A 17,938-nucleotide genomic window follows, 5' to 3' on the forward strand; every position below is an offset into this window, starting at 1 on the left:
AAAAGTATCTACTGCTCATCCCTATACGTTTCTAAATCAGAAAAGAACTGTCAACTTAAAAAAAGATGGATGGTGAAGTTCTTTCTTTTAATATCATCAAAACCACCCATGACACAACAAATCACACATGCCACTTTGATGTACGTCACACAGTTCACATTAAACAGGCCTACTTCGGTCCCTGACCTTGAGAAAATTATAGATAAGATACGCAAAGGAAATGAATGGTAAATAGCTCTGAAGAGCATCTGAAATTACAAGTGTTCCAGAGACTTTCTGTTTAGAGGAAGTGACAGTTCTTATCTTGGTGACTCCAGGAAGAGCCTTCGTCATCACTGTAATGTCGCTCCACTGGAGCAACAGTTTCCAACCTCGGAGCACGCTGGAGTCACCCGGCCAGCTTTTAGGGCCCCATCAATGCACGGGTCACAACCCAGACGAATCCAAATGGAAGGTCTGGAGACTAAATGGGACTCGTTTATAGCTAATAATAGCTCAGTGAAAACGTTATAGCTCCGAGTGCTTGCCCCCGGAGGCTTAACACACAGGCAGTGAACCTTGCATGAGACCTTTAAACACATACCTGGGCTTGCACATCCCCCTTTTCAGCTAAGAACTGGTAATACTGAATCAAGTCTTCCTCGAGCATTCCGCTGTTCATTCCTGGGTTTTCGACCTCATCAGGCAGCCGTATTCTCTGCACCACTGAGCCTCCCGTCAGCGAGATATCACTAGCAACTGAAACAGGGGCAGAGCAACACGGGGATGAGTCAGAGGGGTGGTCCCACAGTGAGAAGTGCCGTTCCAGCTCCAAGTGCCAACAGACACGGTGTTAAAGGAACTTCTTCTATTGTGGTCTACGGAGTACGAAACAGTCATCTCAACGAAATTCAGTTGCTTTCCCACACAATATTAAGAAGTGGAATCCAAAACAGACTTTTTATTTTATTTATTTTTTTTTTCAAAACAAACTTTTTAAAAGTACTTCCTAATCAACTAGTGTAAAGACGATTCCACTTGAGTAAGCCAGTCACAGTATTTCAAGTAGTACAACAGATTTAAAATTAACTCTGTTTTTTTTTTTTTTTTGGTAACATCAAAGGCAAAAAAAGCAAGTACCATGATTGGCCACAAGACGATAATGAGTCAGTGCGGATTCACAGCTCTGGAGGACCCCAATGCCAGCCCAGTATCGGTAACCCTGTAATAAATACAACCTCAGTGAGAAGAGGGCAGTTTCACATGCTCCAGTGGCATTCTAGTGGGAACAGATAAAGTTAACCACTCGCAGAGGGGAACAGTACTATCCTTTGATACAAACACATGGCCACCTCATTTATCCTGAGTGCCACATTCTGAGGTAACTTATTCAGCAACTTTTAACAATCAGACTACAGCTAAGACCTGGGAAATAGATACTAAAGTTCTGAGAGCAATCAAAATAGATGCCATCAACTTTCTATATGCAGTGTGTGCCCGTTTACCTATACGAGAAAATTACCTAGGCGCTTGCTTTTAGACAAGATTTTAATCTTGCTTCAGACACAATTTTAACAAAAATCGATTAATTTTCCAAAGCATTAATAACTCTTAAGGAAGCAACCAACTAGCAATCTAGGGAAGACAAGAAACTACTAGAGACAGACACAGCAGTACCAGGAATAAATGACTTCAGAATAAGGGGAAGACAGCCAATTATGAAGAAGAGAAGAGAACAGAGCTCTCTGGAGTCACACAGACTCATGTAACTTCACCAACTTTAACAGTCCTCAGGGCAGAAGTATACAATAACACGTGTAGTAATACCTGGATTCTCCAGGCAAGAACACTGGAGTGGGTTGCCATTTCTTTCTCCAATGCATGAAAATGAAAAGTGAAAGTGAAGTCGCTCAGTCGTGTCGGACTCTTCGAGACCCATGGACTGCAGCCCACCAGGCTCCTCCGTCCATGGGATTCTCCAGGCAAGAGTGCTGGAGTGGGGTGCCATTGCCTTCTCCAGAAGATTGGTAAACAGCTTTAAAATGAGATTTCTGTCAAAAATACTTCATGTTTTCTGAAAATTCATCTAAAAACAACGTTTCAATGACTGTGGGAGCAATAACATTTTTGGAGATGAGACGAACAAATGGAAAAACTTCAAAGTTAGCGAGGAATGTTTCAGAAGGTTAGAGCGACACTCTCATTTTTCCCATATTAGAAAACGGTTTACCTCTGTAACAGGACCAAGTCCAAGCTCCCTGGTGTGACGTCCAGCCCTTTACACGATCCCTGTCGGCCTGTCCTGGTGACGATCTACCTGGCATTCCCTTCTCCACCGACAGCTGCTGCTTTCTTCAGAAGGCTCTCCCTAACTCCCTCTCCTTCCCATGCCAGCGTGGGCTGGGGGCCTGTCCGTGATTCCTTGATGTTCCCATGCTGTACTGTAATGGTCTCCCTACTCATGTCTCCTTCTCGAGAATAAACGCTGCTTGTGGGCTGGCATTAGATCTTATTGTACTAGAAGCCCAACAACAAGTATTCAGTGTTTTAGAATACACAGAGGGAAAAGTATCCAGGATCCACCCAGCTGGCCAGAAAACCAGATTTTCCTTCTTTGTTAAGTCTCACAGTCCTATCAGTGACCAGGCCTGTTGACCCCTTCCAGATTTTGGACTTGTTTCTCTGCTTTTGGTCTTATTTCTGCTCAGTCTATTCTTTTTATTTCTGCAAGAACTTAACACCTTCATTTGGAACATAGTAATATGGGCCAGGGGCTTCCCTCAGCTCAGTTGGTAAAAAAATCTGCCCACAATGCAGGAAACCTGGGTTCTATTCCTCAGTTGGGAAGATCCCCTGGAGAAGGAAATGGCAACCCACTCTAGTATTCTTGCCCGGAGAATCCCACGGGCAGAGGAGCCTGGCAGGCTACTGCCCATGGGGTCGCAAGAGTCGGACATGAGTTAGTGACTAAACCACCACCACCACCACCACCCATATGGGCCAGAGGTCACATGACTCTCTTAAAGTCAATTTATAAAGCAGAAGGCAGATTAAACACCTCAGAAGAAAAGCACGCAGAGGTCAGATGCTATGTTTTACCACAAGCCATGTAAATGATCAGCACTGTCAGGTAACATATAAAGAATACTCTGGCTCTTTCTATAGTTAGTCCATCATCGATTTAAACGTAAAATCTGCCATAATCCAATCTAAAAAATGATTCTGACAAACAATTCCAACTTAGAGAAAATTGGGAAAGAGTCATTTATCAGATTCTTATTTTAAGGGCAATCAGCCAAACTAATCATTTTAATGAAAAATCATGGACTCTACCAATTTTCATCCACATGCAGATTCAACTGCTCTATCCAGTAACAAGAATTTTAAGGACATTCAATTGAATATTGGGTCTTAATAAATGTAAGTAAATTGTAATCATGAAAGCTAGAAAAGTGGTGGCCACTTGCAATTATTAATGTTATTATAATTGTTAGCAATTTTTTTACCTTCCATTTAAATCTTACTTACCAAAACCATGTGGGCTATTAGGTTGCCCCCAAGAGCTCCGAATGTGTAATAAACAAGGGCCTGTGAAAGAACAAAAGATGCTTAACTGAACACGGGTGCACAGTCACCCAGTTCGCACTGTGTATACAATGAAGTCTCAACAAGAGTTACCTTTGCCTGACTTGAATTAACACCAAGTCCAGAAGCATAGAGAAAGCCAAGAGCCTGAAACAAAATGATAAAAGTCATGAGCTTTAAGAAGATGCAAAGGTCTTTAAATGCTAAAAAATGTGAAAGCTGCAAATATGCACAATTGTGGAATTAAAAAGCCTCAGAAATGCATTAAAGGTTTTACAAATTATACAATGAAATGTAAGTTTAAACAAGTAAAAAAATTTAGCTTGAAGATTAAAGACAATTTAAGAAAACCAAAGCTGAACACACTTAAATATGACTTACTTGATTGTTGGGGAACGGCTACTATGAAAACAAAATGCCTCCTATATCATTACATTAAAATATTATCTATTGGACTTCCCTGGTGATACAGTGGGTAAGAATCCGCCTGCCAATGCAGGAGACATGGGTTCCATCCCTGGTCTGGGAAGATTCCACATGCCACGGAGCAACTAAGCCCGAGAGCCTAGAGCCTGTGCTCGAAATAAGAGGGGCCACCGCACTGAGAAGCCCGAGCTCAGTGGAACTACAGAAAGCCTGCGTGTGGTAATGAAGACCCAGTGCTGTCATAAATTTAAAAACAAAATTTTCTTTCAATATATTATCTATGTAGAGGGTGGTACACAATGATAATGGGTGAGTGAAAGTTGTTCAGTCATGTCTGACTCTTTGCGAACCCATGGACTGTATAGTCCAGATTCAGGCCAGAATACTGGAGTGGGGAGCCTTTCCCTCCTCCAGGGGGTCCTCCTCCTCGGTCCCAACCCAGGGATCGAACCCAGGTCTCCCGCACTGCAGGTGGATTCTTTACCAGCTGAGCCACCAGGGAAGCCTGATAATGGGTAAAGGAATCACTATCCTAGGAACAAAAAGAGGCAGCAAGGGGCTAAATTTAAGGGGCGAAGGGAAAAAGTCACCTCTCCTTGCTAGAGCATATACAACTTCTTAAAAACAAAACAAAACAAAAACACCAATCAAGCAAACAATGCACTGGTAAGGTTATACCCTCTGCTCTCTGAGGATCAGCCTTGATGACGTGAAAGCGTAAGCTAAAGTTGTAAAGGCAGGTGCTATTCTCATCCAAATCCCTGAGCTCTTCTGTATTGCCCAGTCTCCCTTGAAGTTAGGGAGGGCCACTACCTTGGATGTGACCAGAAGGGACGCAAGCCAGTTTCAGGCCTGGCCCTTGAAAACATCCTGGGCTCCTCCAGTTCCCCCTTCTCCCTGATCGACGGCTTGGAAGTCCTGTGCTCTGGATGGAGGACAGCTACACGATGGAAGCAGCCTGGATCCTGAGCCATCATCTGAAGACTGGCTCAGGCAGGAGCACTGCACGGGACCTGGCGTGAGCAAGAAATAACTCCTGGTTGTGTGAAGCCACTGTGATTCTGCGCTTTGTTTCATCAGCGAGCTTTAATTACAGTGGACAGAGTGCTTTGCAAGTGTAAAAAAGCACTGTAGTACTGTAAGGTTCTATTATTAAACAGAAAGAGGTCTTAAAAGTAAGGCCATTTCTCGGAATGGAATGTGTCTGAAGATGAAGAATGTATCTGTGTGTATATTATCATATGTGAAATAGATCACCAGTCCAGGTTCGATGCATGAGACAGGGTGCTCAGGGCCAGTGCACTGGGATGACCCTGAGTGATGGGATGGGGAGGGAGGTGGGACGGGGGTTCAGCATGGGAGACACATGTGCACCCATGGCAGATTCATGTCAATGTATGGCAAAAACCACTACAATATTGTAAAGTAATTAGCCTCCAATTAAAATAAATGAAAAAAAAAAAAAAAAAAAGAATGTATGTGTGAATTTCACCTAAACTCATTTAGAAGGGGGAAAAAGCCTTGAAAACACAGGGGAGCAATTAACACATTACCTGTTTATAAACCAAAACCAAGACTATCTAAGAGTTGCAGACTGGTTACCAGTCCTGTAGAAAACAATGGTCACAATGCTTATTATTACTTATATAGCCTGAAAACAGACTTCCTCTGTGACCAGAAATTTTACCTTTAAGCAAACCCCACACTATTGCTAAATCTTTATTACTGAAGGCATTTTTTTTAAAGTGGGCAAAATACCTTTATAAGTAGGACAAAAGACCCAGAAACCATAAAAAAGATGAATAAACTCAACTACATAAAACTGCTTATTTTACACGAAAACACATAAACATAATGAAAAGACAGTATAAAGCATATAGATAAACAACTGGGTGCAGAGGTACTCAGGTCAAGGCCTATAAGGTTCCTAACCACAGGAGCGTCCATCCCCACAGAGCTGGGTGCAAATATAATTCTGGGAAGATACAATTGCAAAAATGCCTTCAGATAAGATCAGTCGCTCAGTTGTGTCTGACTCTTTGTGACCCCATGAATCGCAGCACGCCAGGCCTCCCTGTCCATCACCAACTCCTGGAGTTCACTCAGACTCATGTCCATCGAGTCGGTGATGCCATCCAGCCATCTCATCCTCTGTTGTCCCCTTCTCCTCCTGCCCCCAATCCCTCCCAGCATCAGAGTCTTTTCCAATGAGTCACCTCTTCCCATGAGGTGGCCAAAGTACTAGAGTTTCAGCTTTAGCATCATTCCTTCCAAAGAAATCCCACGGCTGAGCTCCTTCAGAATGGACTGGTTGGATCTCCTTGCAGTCCAAGGGACTCTCAAGAGTCTTCTCCAACACCACAGTTCAAAAGCATCAATTCTTCAGCCCTCAGCCTTCTTCACAGTCCAACTCTCACATCCATACATGACCACAGCAAAAACCACAGCCTTGACTAGACGAACCTTTGTTTGCAAAGTAATGTCTCTGCTTTTGAATATGCTATCTAGGTTGGTCATAACTTTCCTTCCAAGGAGTAAGTGTCTTTTAATTTCATGGCTGCAGTCACCATCTGTAGTGATTTTGGAGCCCAGAAAAATAAAGTCTGACACTGTTTCCACTGTTTCCCCATCTATTTCCCATGAAGTGGTGGGCCCGATGCCATGATCTTCGTTTTCTGAATGTTGAGCTTTAAGCCAACTTTTTCACTCTCCACCCTCACTTTCATCAAAAGGCTTTTGAGTTCCTCTTCACTTTCTGCCATAAGGGTGGTGTCATTTGCATATCTGAGGTTATTGATATTTCTCCCGGCAATCTTGATTCCAGCCTGTGTTTCTTCCAGTCTAGCGTTTCTCATGATGTACTCTGCATATAAGTTAAATAAGCAGGGTGACAATATACAGCCTTGATGTACTCCTTTTCCTATATGGAACCAGTCTGTTGTTCCATGTCCAGTTCTAACTGTTGCTTCCTGACCTGCATACAGATTTCTCAAGAGGCAGATCAGGTGGTCTGGTATTCCCATCTTTTTCAGAATTTTCCACAGTTTATTGTGATCCACACAGTCAAAGGCTTTGGCACAGTCAATAAAGCAGAAATAGATGTTTTTCTGGAACTCTCTTGCTTTTTCCATGATCCAGTGGATGTTGGCAATTTGATCTCTGGTTCCTCTGCCTTTTCTAAAACCAGCTTGAACATCAGGAAGTTCACAGTTCACATATTGCTGAAGCTTGGCTTGGAGAATTTTGAGCATTACTTTACTAGCATGTGAGATGAGTGCAGTTGTGTGGTAGTTTGAGCATTCTTTGGCATTGCCTTTCTTTGGGATTGGAATGAAAACTGACCTTTTCCAGTCCTGTGGCCACTGCTGAGTTTTCTGAATTTGCTGGCATATTGAGTGCAGCACTTTCACAGCATCATCTTTCAGGATTTGAAATAGCTCAACTGGAATTCCATCACCTCCACTAGCTTTGTTCGTAGTGATGCTTTCTAAGGCCCACTTGACTTCACATTCCAAGATGTCTGGCTCTAGGTCAGTGGTCACACCATTGTGATTATCTGGGTCGTGAAGATCTTTTTTGTACAGTTCTTCTGTGTATTTTTGCCATCTCTTCTTAATATCTTCTTCTTCTGTTAGGTCCATACCATTTCTGTCCTTTATCGAGCCCATCTTTGCATGAAATGTTCCTTTGGTATCTCTGATTTTCTTGAAGAGATCTCTAGTCTTTCCCATTCTGTTGTTTTCCTCTATTTCTTTGCATTGATCGCTGAAGAAGGCTTTTTTATCTCTTCTTGCTATTCTCTGGAACTCTGAATTCAGATGTTTATATCTTTCCTTTTCTCCTTTGCTTTTCGCTTCTCTTCTTTTCACAGTTATTTGTAAGGCCTCCCCAGACAGCCATTTTGCTTTTTTGCATTTCTTTTCTATGGGGATGGTCTTGATCCGTCTCCTGTACAATGTCACGAACCTCATTCCATAGTTCATCAGGCACTCTATCTATCAGATCTAGGCCCTTAAATCTATTTCTCACTTTCACTGTATAATCATAAGGGATTTGATTTAGGTCATACTTGAATGGTCTAGTGGTTTTCCCTACTTTCTTCAATTTCAGTCTGAATTTGGCAATAAGGAGTTCATGGTCTGAGCCAAAGTCAGCTCCTGGTCTTGTTTTTGCTGACTATATAGAGCTTCTCCATCTTTGGCTGCAAAGAATATAATCAATCTGATTTCGGTGATGTCCATGATGTCCATGATTTCGGTGATGTCCAAATACACAGAAGAACTGTACAAAAAAGATCTTCACGACCCAGATAATCACAATGGTGTGATCACTGACCTAGAGCCAGACATCTTGGAATGTGAAGTCAAGTGGGCCTTAGAAAGCATCACTACGAACAAAGCTAGTGGAGGTGATGGAATTCCAGTTGAGCTATTTCAAATCCTGGCGATGTCCATGTATAGAGTCTTCTCTTGTGTTGTTGGAAGAGGGTGTTTGTTATGACCAGTGCATTTTCTTGGCAAAACTCTATAGTCTTTGCCCTGCTTCATTCTGTATTCCAAGGCCAAATTTGCCTGTTACTCCAGGTGTTTCTTGACTTCCTACTTTTGCATTCCAGTCCCCTATAATGAAAAGGACATTTTTGGGTGTTAGTTCTAAAAGGTCTTGTAGGTCTTCATAGAACTGCTCAACTTCAGCTTCTTCAGCGTTACTGGTTGGGGCATAGACTTGGATTACTGTGATATTGAATGGTTTGCCTTGGAAGCAAACAGAGATCATTCTGTCATTTTTGAGATTGCATCCAAGTACTGCATTTCGGACTCTTTTGTTGACCATGATGGCTACTCCATTTCTTCTGAGGGATTCCTGCCCGCAGTAGTAGATACAATGGTCATCTGAGTTAAATTCACCCATTCCAGTCCATTTCTAGAATGTCGATATTCACTCTTGCCATCTCGTTTGACCACTTCCAATTTGCCTTGATTCATGGGCCTTGACATTCCAGGTTCCTACGCAATATTGCTCTTTACAGCATCGGACCTTGCTTCTATCACCAGTCACATCCACAGCTGGGTATTTTTGCTTTGGCTCCATCCCTTCATTCTTTCTGGAGTTATTTCTCCACTGATCTCCAGTAGCATATTGGGCATCTACTGACCTGGGGAGTTCCTCTTTCAGTATCCTATCATTTTGCCTTTTCATACTGTTCATGGGGTTCTCAAGGCAAGAATACTGAAGTGGTTTGCCATTCCCTTCTCCAGTGGACCACATTCTGTCAAGTCTCTCCACCATGACCCGCCCATCTTGGGTTGCCCCACGGGCATGGGAGAGTTTCACTGAGTTAGACAAGGCTGTGGTCCTAGTGTGATTAGATTGACTAGTTTTCTGTGAGTATGGTTTAGTTGTGTTTGCCCTCTGATGCCCTCTTGCAACACCTACCGTCTTACTTGGGTTTCTCTTACCTTGGGCGTGGGGTAAAAATGCCTTACTGACTATAAATGTTCTCAAACAAAGAAAAAAGACTGTCCAAGAAGACTGGTAAAATAATCTGCCACAAAATTAATATTTACAGTCTTACTTGTTAAAGGAAGTCAGGGCAACGAGAGTATCAGGCTGTTAAAATACAACAGCACTGTGTGCAGAGAGATCTCCATAGAAAGTACACTCACAGTTTGTCCCTTGGGAGAGCCTTCCTCGGTCAGCTTCTCAAACATCTCTTTTGCTGCCTGGATATTCTGTGTCAGGTAATCACCGAACAAGAGAGCGTAGGACACTCTCTCCAGGGCCTTGGTGTGGTTCATGCTTGCTGCCTTCTGAAGATACCGATAAGCTCTGTAAACACAAGTAATGAAAAAACAAATTAGCAACATTTTGGAATTACCATTAAAATTTGTTTTCAAGATCTAGTAAAATGTAGCTTAATTTCCTTACTGTACAGAACCCTTTTGATAGTTTTACTAAAGCAGTGTTACTTACAAAACATTCTGGCTACTTTCGTTTTTACGTAGGATACCAGTTCTGTTGTTAGAGTATCTTGGAATTCTAATTACATTAACAGTAATCCTAAAACGTTCTATTAAGAAAGTTAACTTGATTTGCAGTGTCAGAACAGTAATAATATGGTCTCCAGTAAAAAAATCCAATGATGACCACTACAACTGTCTTTAAAATCTTTGCACAGACTATAGCAAAAGTCAGCTGAAATTAGGGGACACAAAATGTTAGAGGACAGTCACTTGTTTTATGTTCCTTCATTTCTAAATTCTAGACTTTGTCTGTATGAAAATTACAAAGCAAAAACAAAAACCCCCAGAAAACACCTGACAACAATTCCTTTTGTTTGTTTTATGTCACTTTGAATTCTGAATAGTATGTGTTCCGGGCACTGAGAAATGACTACAGCTTAATCATATACAGCCATTTGCTCGCAGTTCATTCTTAGGACTGGTATTTATGACCTGTTTATCCCAACAAGCTAAAATCTAATAAAAGTAATGTCCCCAATGTCCATATATATCATATTAAGTTTTCTTGTAATGCAACTTAGGAAATCTTTTTATCTCTGGCAGTACGTTCCATTTAAAAAGCACTCAGCCATTATCTCAGCAAGGGCCTAGCTCAAAGGAAGGATGGAGTGGGCTGTGCAACCTACTCTCTTTTTTGGCTTTTCTTGTTGCTTCCGTTGAGGATTTTCATCCCGGTCTGGTACATCATTTCCGCTTCCTGCATTTGCCGTCTTCTTGCAGCCTCTTCTTCAGCTGAAACAAAACGTCAGTTGCATTTACATGGGTAATTCTGCACCAGTTACTTGTCAGACATCAGAACACATTCCTTCTCTTGGGTGGGCATGCAAACACAATTCATGATTGTTCACCATTTCAAAATCTGACTCTAAAGATACATGGTTGTAAGTATGGCCTTTATCTGACAAAAGATAGGACTCAGGGAAACAAAATTTGTTGAAATCACTTTCCTTCAGAGAAAGCACTCTCAGTCTGCTTTTGGAGGTACTTTTCTGCTAGTAATTCTAACTTTGTATTCAATTTAACTAAAATTTCACAAAGAGCTTATGATTATATATGCCAAGGTCAGCTAAAACCAGGACAGGAAAATAAAGTCAGAAAAATATTATTATTGTCAAAGAACACTTCTGCCTCACCTGAAATGCTGTATATTTTTACAAGGAAAAAGTATTTGACTAATTATGCTAAAAAAATTAATAAAAAATTTTGATTTTTATTAACTATAGATCCCAATTTAATGTTCAAGTTGTCTATTTTCTCCTATACATTAACATTAATACAACCCTGAAAATAATAGAATTATCATAAATTTCGCAAAAGTTATTTTGCTATTGTAATATATCATTTTAATAGAAATCTGTAACTCATCAAATGACAGACATATGGATATTTCATTAGAACTAATATTTATAGAAACAGAAGTGAGTTGCTTTTACAATATTAAAAAAATCTGATGTATTAAACTGGAGCATTTAATCGTATTGGCCTACCTCCAAAGATGGACCATGTAAGATGCCATATTCTAGGACAGCTTAAATATTCTACCAGAGCCACTATTCTGAAAATGTCATTTGGTATCAACTGAGATATGTTCAAGGTTTTCTGTTGCTCTTTATCTTCAAGTTTTTCCTGAAAATACAGCTTGCCTTGAGAAGTCAGCCCCTTTGTACTGACACAGTTAAATATACTGTACTTGTCAAATGTTAACCTAGCACAGTGCATTTCACTCAAGTATTTAGAAAAGGAATTCTCTGTATTTCTTTTCACCACTATTAGTTAACCTTTACTGTAATGTTCTGTTTCCTTTGTTGCCAAAAAAACATTTCATGTTAATTAATTCAGTAGCCTGCCTACGAGTCTTCAGAACAACCCACACACACCCTGGAAAACCAGCTCAACATAAGGCAGGAGCGTGACAAGCTGCTGGGTGATGGCCTGGAAGTAGGGACACGGCCCGCTTCCTGTGCTGACGTCCAGGCTTTAAGGGACAGCCACAGCATCAGTGCTGACGCTGCTCGGCGAGGGAGAAAACAGACAGCTACCAAAAGGCCTCTGAACTGCTGGCCAAGACGCCACACGACGTGGACCTGTCTTCTGCTGAACGACACTCACTCTCGCAGAAGCCCCACTTCTCGTCCGCCTTGTAGTCGTAGGTGGTGGCACACCACAGTCTGCCGTCTTCCCTCCCGTCCGAGGTGCACTCGTCGTATTCCTTATCCAGGAACAGGAAAGGAAAGTGGCAGGGCTCCCCGTGCGCTGTGCCTTCAATGGCGGTCAGGGCTGCAAAGGCAAGGAAAACATGGAAGCACAGGCAGCACCTCTGCTATTAACACTGTCGATTTCAGCTATGAGAACCCAGAGACACAGACATGTGATTTGTAATGGGGAACATAAAGAGCCAGCGCTGATTTCTGTTCAGGGACAACGAGGTCAGTCAACTTAGTGAGCATGGCTAGCTACCTAGCTCTACATCTAGGTTAAAATTCTGTCTTGAGATAACAACCTTAGAAGGTCAAAAGTACAGCCGCTCAACTAGTGAGCAAATAAAGCAAACACAACTGAGTCAATTCCACTGCTCAGCACAACTCTTTTTTTTCCCCCAATCTGAATGCTGTCAGTTTCTTCTATAATATAAAGTTACACAGTGAAACTGCTCCCCCAGGCCAAGTTAATCACTCACATAGTCCTCTGTGATCCCACAGCGTTTTATTACAGGACTGATCATCGGCACTGAGCTTCTTTCTTCACTATACTCTGGCTCCCACTAGACTCTGAGCTTGTTAAGGGAGAAACCATATCTCTAATTTGTTCTCTAAGTTCTTTCCACGTATCTCCCAGGCGCTGGGAATTATGTCAGGGGCTGGAAATGAGGTGGAACTGAGGTCTCCGCTACGGAGAACCTGCTGCCTTACCAGGAAGGGAGACATTAAACGAACGTATGACCGATGTTTTGGAGGGGAAAGCCTCCCCGCCAGTAACTGAAGTTTACACTGAACCTCAAGGGTGTCCAGGAGGAGGTGGTGGACGGAATGCTCCGGGATGGGGTATGGAGCAGCACTGCAGGCCAGGGGGAAAGTGTGTAAGAATCAAATGAAAGAGAGCACAGTGCGTAAGAGAAAATCAAGTTCATCGTCTCAGAACATGTAGAGTGAGTATCAAAGGGGACAAAAGAAAAAGCCAGAGGAGCACCAAGAAGCCAGACTAGAGAGGTCCTGACAAACCTAACTAAGGAATTCAGATTTCATCCTGAGAACAATGGAAACTCAAGAGTTTAATGAAGGAGTGACATGCTCATCCTTACACTTTCGAGAGTGGACAATGGAACGCCAGGCTGGAGGCCAAGTGACCAGTTTAAAGGCTATGACAATGGTCTAATCGAGGGGTGATGACAGCCTCAAGAAGACAATGGAATGAAAACAGCGGATGCACTCAAGTGATGCTAAGCAAACAGAGATGGTCCTACTTACTGACTAGATGCGCAGATGAGCACAGAGAGAGGCCAAGGGAGGTGCCCAGGCTCCGAGGCTGCAGGATGAGTACCGGGTTGTCCCTACCAGGACAGAGCACACTAGAGGAGGAGCAGGTGACTGGGCAGGGATGGAGTGGATCAGGAGAGAGGCTGATTAAGCTTTGCTCCTGCTACATTCAAGGCAGCTAAACAAAACAAGAGAAAATATCTCAGACATCTTCTCAGCTGTAGCCCCGCAAAAAAAAGGCCTCCAGGTCACAGATAAATTTCAATGTGAGAGTGTGCGTAAGAATGCCAAGTGAGAAGTGTAAGAGCATGCCAAAGGGCTAGGCCTGAGCCTGGTCTCCAACCACACTCGATGAGTATGCGTACATACGTGTCAGCGTCCACTGGTTTGCTTTTACATGGAAAATTTACTTAAGCAGCAGAGCTTGTAAGTAACAGTATAGGTTCTGGAGTCAGAACACCCAATTCAAACCCTACTGATTATTACCTGTGCACTCTGAGTAAGTCATTTAATCTCTCTTATTCATAAAAGTATTTGCAGACAACTTCCTAATCTACAAATAGGGACAGCAGTCCTTGCCACATAGAGTTACTCACAAAGACGAACTGACGCAGTACACGTAAGGGGCTCCTCACGGTGCCTGCCACTTAAGGTGATGAGTCTAAGAGATGGCACATCTGTTATTATTACTGGCATGTCTGCTCTGAAAGGCTAGAAAATGTACGCTCCTTCTTTCCAATGTAAAGAAGAATACATCCTAAGGCTAATTTGAAAACTAGTTTCAGTAACTTATGAGAGGCAAATGAATTTCTAACATTTTATACCAGATAAAAGTCACTCACCATCCTGATAATTACTGACCAGAGGCAGTAACTTCTTCTTTGATCTGTCTACTTTTTAAGAAATGATCTTTAATTCAACCTATAAGCAAAGCATCCTTTATCCACAGCCTCAGAGGGGTCACTATGACTATAGAACCCGAAAAAGGTACTCCTGTGCACTGCCAACGGGGTCAAATCTGCTTTAGAAAGACGCTATTTGTACAACTGCAGTTTGTAAACTTGAACTTCAAACATCCAATGGTTTAACGAATATTTAATTTTTTCCTATGAAAACTGAAATTTCTGTTTTAAAGGCAAATAGCTTGTCATAAGAATTCTAGTTTGCCAAAACTTGTACTTTTTAAGAAGTTCAAATATATGAAAGGATTCTTTCATGTGATGGAACGATACACCAGAAAAGAAACTAAAGAGAATCCAAAGGCAATACAAGATTTTAATCCACTACTGAATCAGCATTAACTTAAGCTAGAAGAATACCCAGAGTACACCTGCTTCATCAGTTGGGTTAAACTGAAAAATCTTGGTCAAATTATACACTGGTCAAGTAATGTGATTATAAGTAAGTTAACAGAAAATCTGTATTTCTCAGTTATCTTCTCCAAGCAAAGCCACCATAAGGAAACTGCTATTACCTAAAGTCTTCCAAAAGTTACTGACTGGGGCTTGCTAGTTTCAAGTCAATTATCTCAGGTATTCCTCACAATAGGGTTAATTTGAGTTAATTTTCTTTCCATGGAGAAATTCTGTAAGAATTTAAATTTTAAAAACAGCCATGAAAACAGTACTAGTTTTAAAAACAATGGTAATCACTGCTCTGGCATATGGAAGCTGACTGATTATGCAATCTGAATTAATGACAGCCAGCAATCAAATCTGATACTCAAAAGGGAAAACTGTGCCATTAAGTCAATTCTGAACCTTCATGCAAAAATGACATAGCATCACAATTTATTTAGACTGTGGGAGTAAGATATTAAGCTTATGGTATTTGAGAACTTATAATGATGAACAGAACACTTTATACTTAAACTAGTAGAAATTTGCTCTCTCAATTAAAATCATTTAGGAAAGCTAGAAAGGTATTTTTTTCCCCCTAAAAAAACCTACCCTACCTGAATATGTAATCCTTCAGCGCTGGCCAGAATATAGGTAAATGGCAGGAACGTAAATTTCGTACTATTGGCAGGGGTGTAGAGGGACATTTAATAACATCTGTTAGAAGTGAAAAGTTCCATACACCTTTAGATCAGATTTTTTCAATTGTGGGATATTTACTTAGAGAAGCATTCTCACAAGGATACAACAGAGAGGTATGTCCAAGGAGTGTTTGCACATCATCATTATTTTAAAAATATAAACCCCAGAAGAACTCAGAGAGGTAAGGAAGAGAGGGTTGGTTAAATCAACCACAGTGCAGCTGTTACAGAGGGGCGTCCACACCGATGACTCAAAGGTTACCAGAGACTAGTGGAGACACAGAAGACAAAAGCTGAGTCCTTGGGGCAACCTTCTATCTCAACAACGGACAGATTCTGAGGAACCGCAGCTAAGTGAAGAAAGCGTCCTCAGAGAAAGGAAAAAAGAAAAAACGCTTGAGGGGCCGGGAAGATAAGGACCAAGGACTGCCCAGGTCTTCAGCCATCAGGATGTGCCTGGAGGGGTGTGGATTTAATGGTCTGGCGGGGGACCGGGGCCTCACTCCACTCAGACTCAAGAATGGAAAGAGAGGAACTGAAGTCAGTGGACAGAGACCCCTTTTCCAAGCAAGACTGCTATGAGGCAAGAGTGCTGGAGCGGCACTGGGGGTCAGGTTTTGGTTTCTCTGATGTTCAGATATTACAGCATGTTTGAATGTTGGTGAGGACAGAGGGTGGAGAAAAACAGGACACTGGGTCTTTCAGGTACCATTATCTCAGGTACCATTATCTCAGGGATAATCTCAACGAGCCCAAACTCCTACATCTCCTCAAACACAGAAAAGCACTAAAATCATTAACTTGAGAAGTTCAACTTTTGTGATTAGCAGTAATTTTTTGATGACTGACTACCCGCATTCCCTCCCCACCCTGACCCTGCCCAACAACAACTCCTATATATCTTGGCTCTGCCCTTGCCTCTTTGGAGCAGTTCCTCAGAGCGACCTGAGAGGCTGTCTCCCACACTGCAGCCCTCAGCAAGGTCCCTGAATAAAGTATTATTTGCAATCTGTAGGTTGCATGTTTTAAAACAACAAACGTGGCTAGAATTTTGCTGTTGGTTCTGAATGAAATACCCTGGAATACTTACATCTTTTCCTCATTTTTATTTTAAAATTCAAAACAAAAACATCAACTTCTTGATTCACACAAATAAAGGCAACTGTTCTGGCTTTACAAATTTCTTCATTTTTAGAGCATTTACGCTATTAAAGTGGGCTTCCCTGATAGCTCAGTAGGTAAAGAATCTGACTGCAATGTAGGAGACCTGGTTCAATTCCTGGGTCAGGAAGATCTGCTGGAGAAGGGATAGGCTACCCACTCCAGTATTCTTGGGCTTCCCTTGTGGCTCAGCTGGTAGAATCTGCCTGCAATGTGGGAGACCTGGGTTTGATCCCTGGGTTGGGAAGATCCCCTGGAGAAGGGAAAGGCTATCCACTCCAGTATTCTGGCCTGGAGAATCCCATCGACTGTATAGGCCAGAGGTTGCAAAGAGTCAAACACAACTGAGCAACTTTCACTTTCACGCTATTAAAAGTAGTACAAACAAAACACGGGTACAGATGATTTAAAGCAAGCATACGTGAGATAAAGCAAATGGTACAGGCCGCATATTTACTGCTGACTGAGAAATATGGTATATTAATCTTCTAAGGAAAAGAACAATTTTATGTTAGTTGCTACAGGAAGACTGCTTTCATCCAAGGTTGAGAATTGCTAACTACAGTTGAGAAATTACATGTTAATGAAGGGAGGACAGACAGATACACACACTATACCAAGGAAGGCACTGCTTTAAGGACTAAGATGATTTTTCAGAAGAAAAATGAAACGCAGTCAGATGGAGAATGAACAAAACATTAAGTCAGAGGTTATACAAGCTCAGTTCTCTCTGTGAAAACAATCACTTAAAAGAAGAAGAAGCAAGTACTGGCCCATGCACCCAGAGGAAAGGGACAAACTTCAAGACACTTAGGTGACAGGAACTGTCAGAAGCCATGCACAGTGAAACCTCCTCAGGAAAACTGCTACTGAAGGACAGCGAGGGCCTCCCCTGGGGGTCCAAGGGTTACAAATCCACCATCCAGTGCAGGGTCAGTTCAGTTCAGTCCAGTCGCTTAGTCGTGTCCGACTCTTTGCGACCCCAGTGCAGGATACAAGGGTTCAATCCCTGGTCGGGGAACTAAGCTGTGGGGCAACTAAGACACGATGTAGCCAAAAAAAAAAGAAAAAAAAACAAAAAGAACAGTGAGTTTCACTAAATAATGACTGTAAAGGTACTTGAGTTTCAAAAGCGCTGGTGGGGCGCTGTTCCACAGGACGGGCTCCCAGAGGAGTTTGCGTCCACAAATAACTTGCTGGACGACAGAACAAAGAAACACCGATGACAAAGAAATCCTTAAAGTCGGACCTGT

At 42.0% G+C, this 17,938-nt stretch overlaps 1 protein-coding gene across 1 annotated transcript in view; it reads right to left on the minus strand.

Moving 5' to 3' along the window:
- Positions 1-17,938, minus strand: part of SEL1L (SEL1L, ERAD E3 ligase adaptor subunit) — a 64,725-nt gene that overhangs the window by 25,145 nt on the left and 21,642 nt on the right. The window contains exons 4-10 of the mRNA XM_027552587.1: positions 12,123-12,290; positions 10,640-10,745; positions 9,657-9,819; positions 3,658-3,711; positions 3,508-3,567; positions 1,120-1,201; positions 584-738 (exon numbers count right to left, since the gene is read on the minus strand). Coding sequence (XP_027408388.1) covers positions 584-738; positions 1,120-1,201; positions 3,508-3,567; positions 3,658-3,711; positions 9,657-9,819; positions 10,640-10,745; positions 12,123-12,290 — 788 coding nt within the window. The remainder of the gene's footprint in view (positions 1-583; positions 739-1,119; positions 1,202-3,507; positions 3,568-3,657; positions 3,712-9,656; positions 9,820-10,639; positions 10,746-12,122; positions 12,291-17,938) is intronic.

The sequence above is a fragment of the Bos indicus x Bos taurus genome, chromosome 10 (genome assembly GCF_003369695.1).
Source record: "Bos indicus x Bos taurus breed Angus x Brahman F1 hybrid chromosome 10, Bos_hybrid_MaternalHap_v2.0, whole genome shotgun sequence".
Taxonomy (NCBI): domain Eukaryota; kingdom Metazoa; phylum Chordata; class Mammalia; order Artiodactyla; family Bovidae; genus Bos; species Bos indicus x Bos taurus.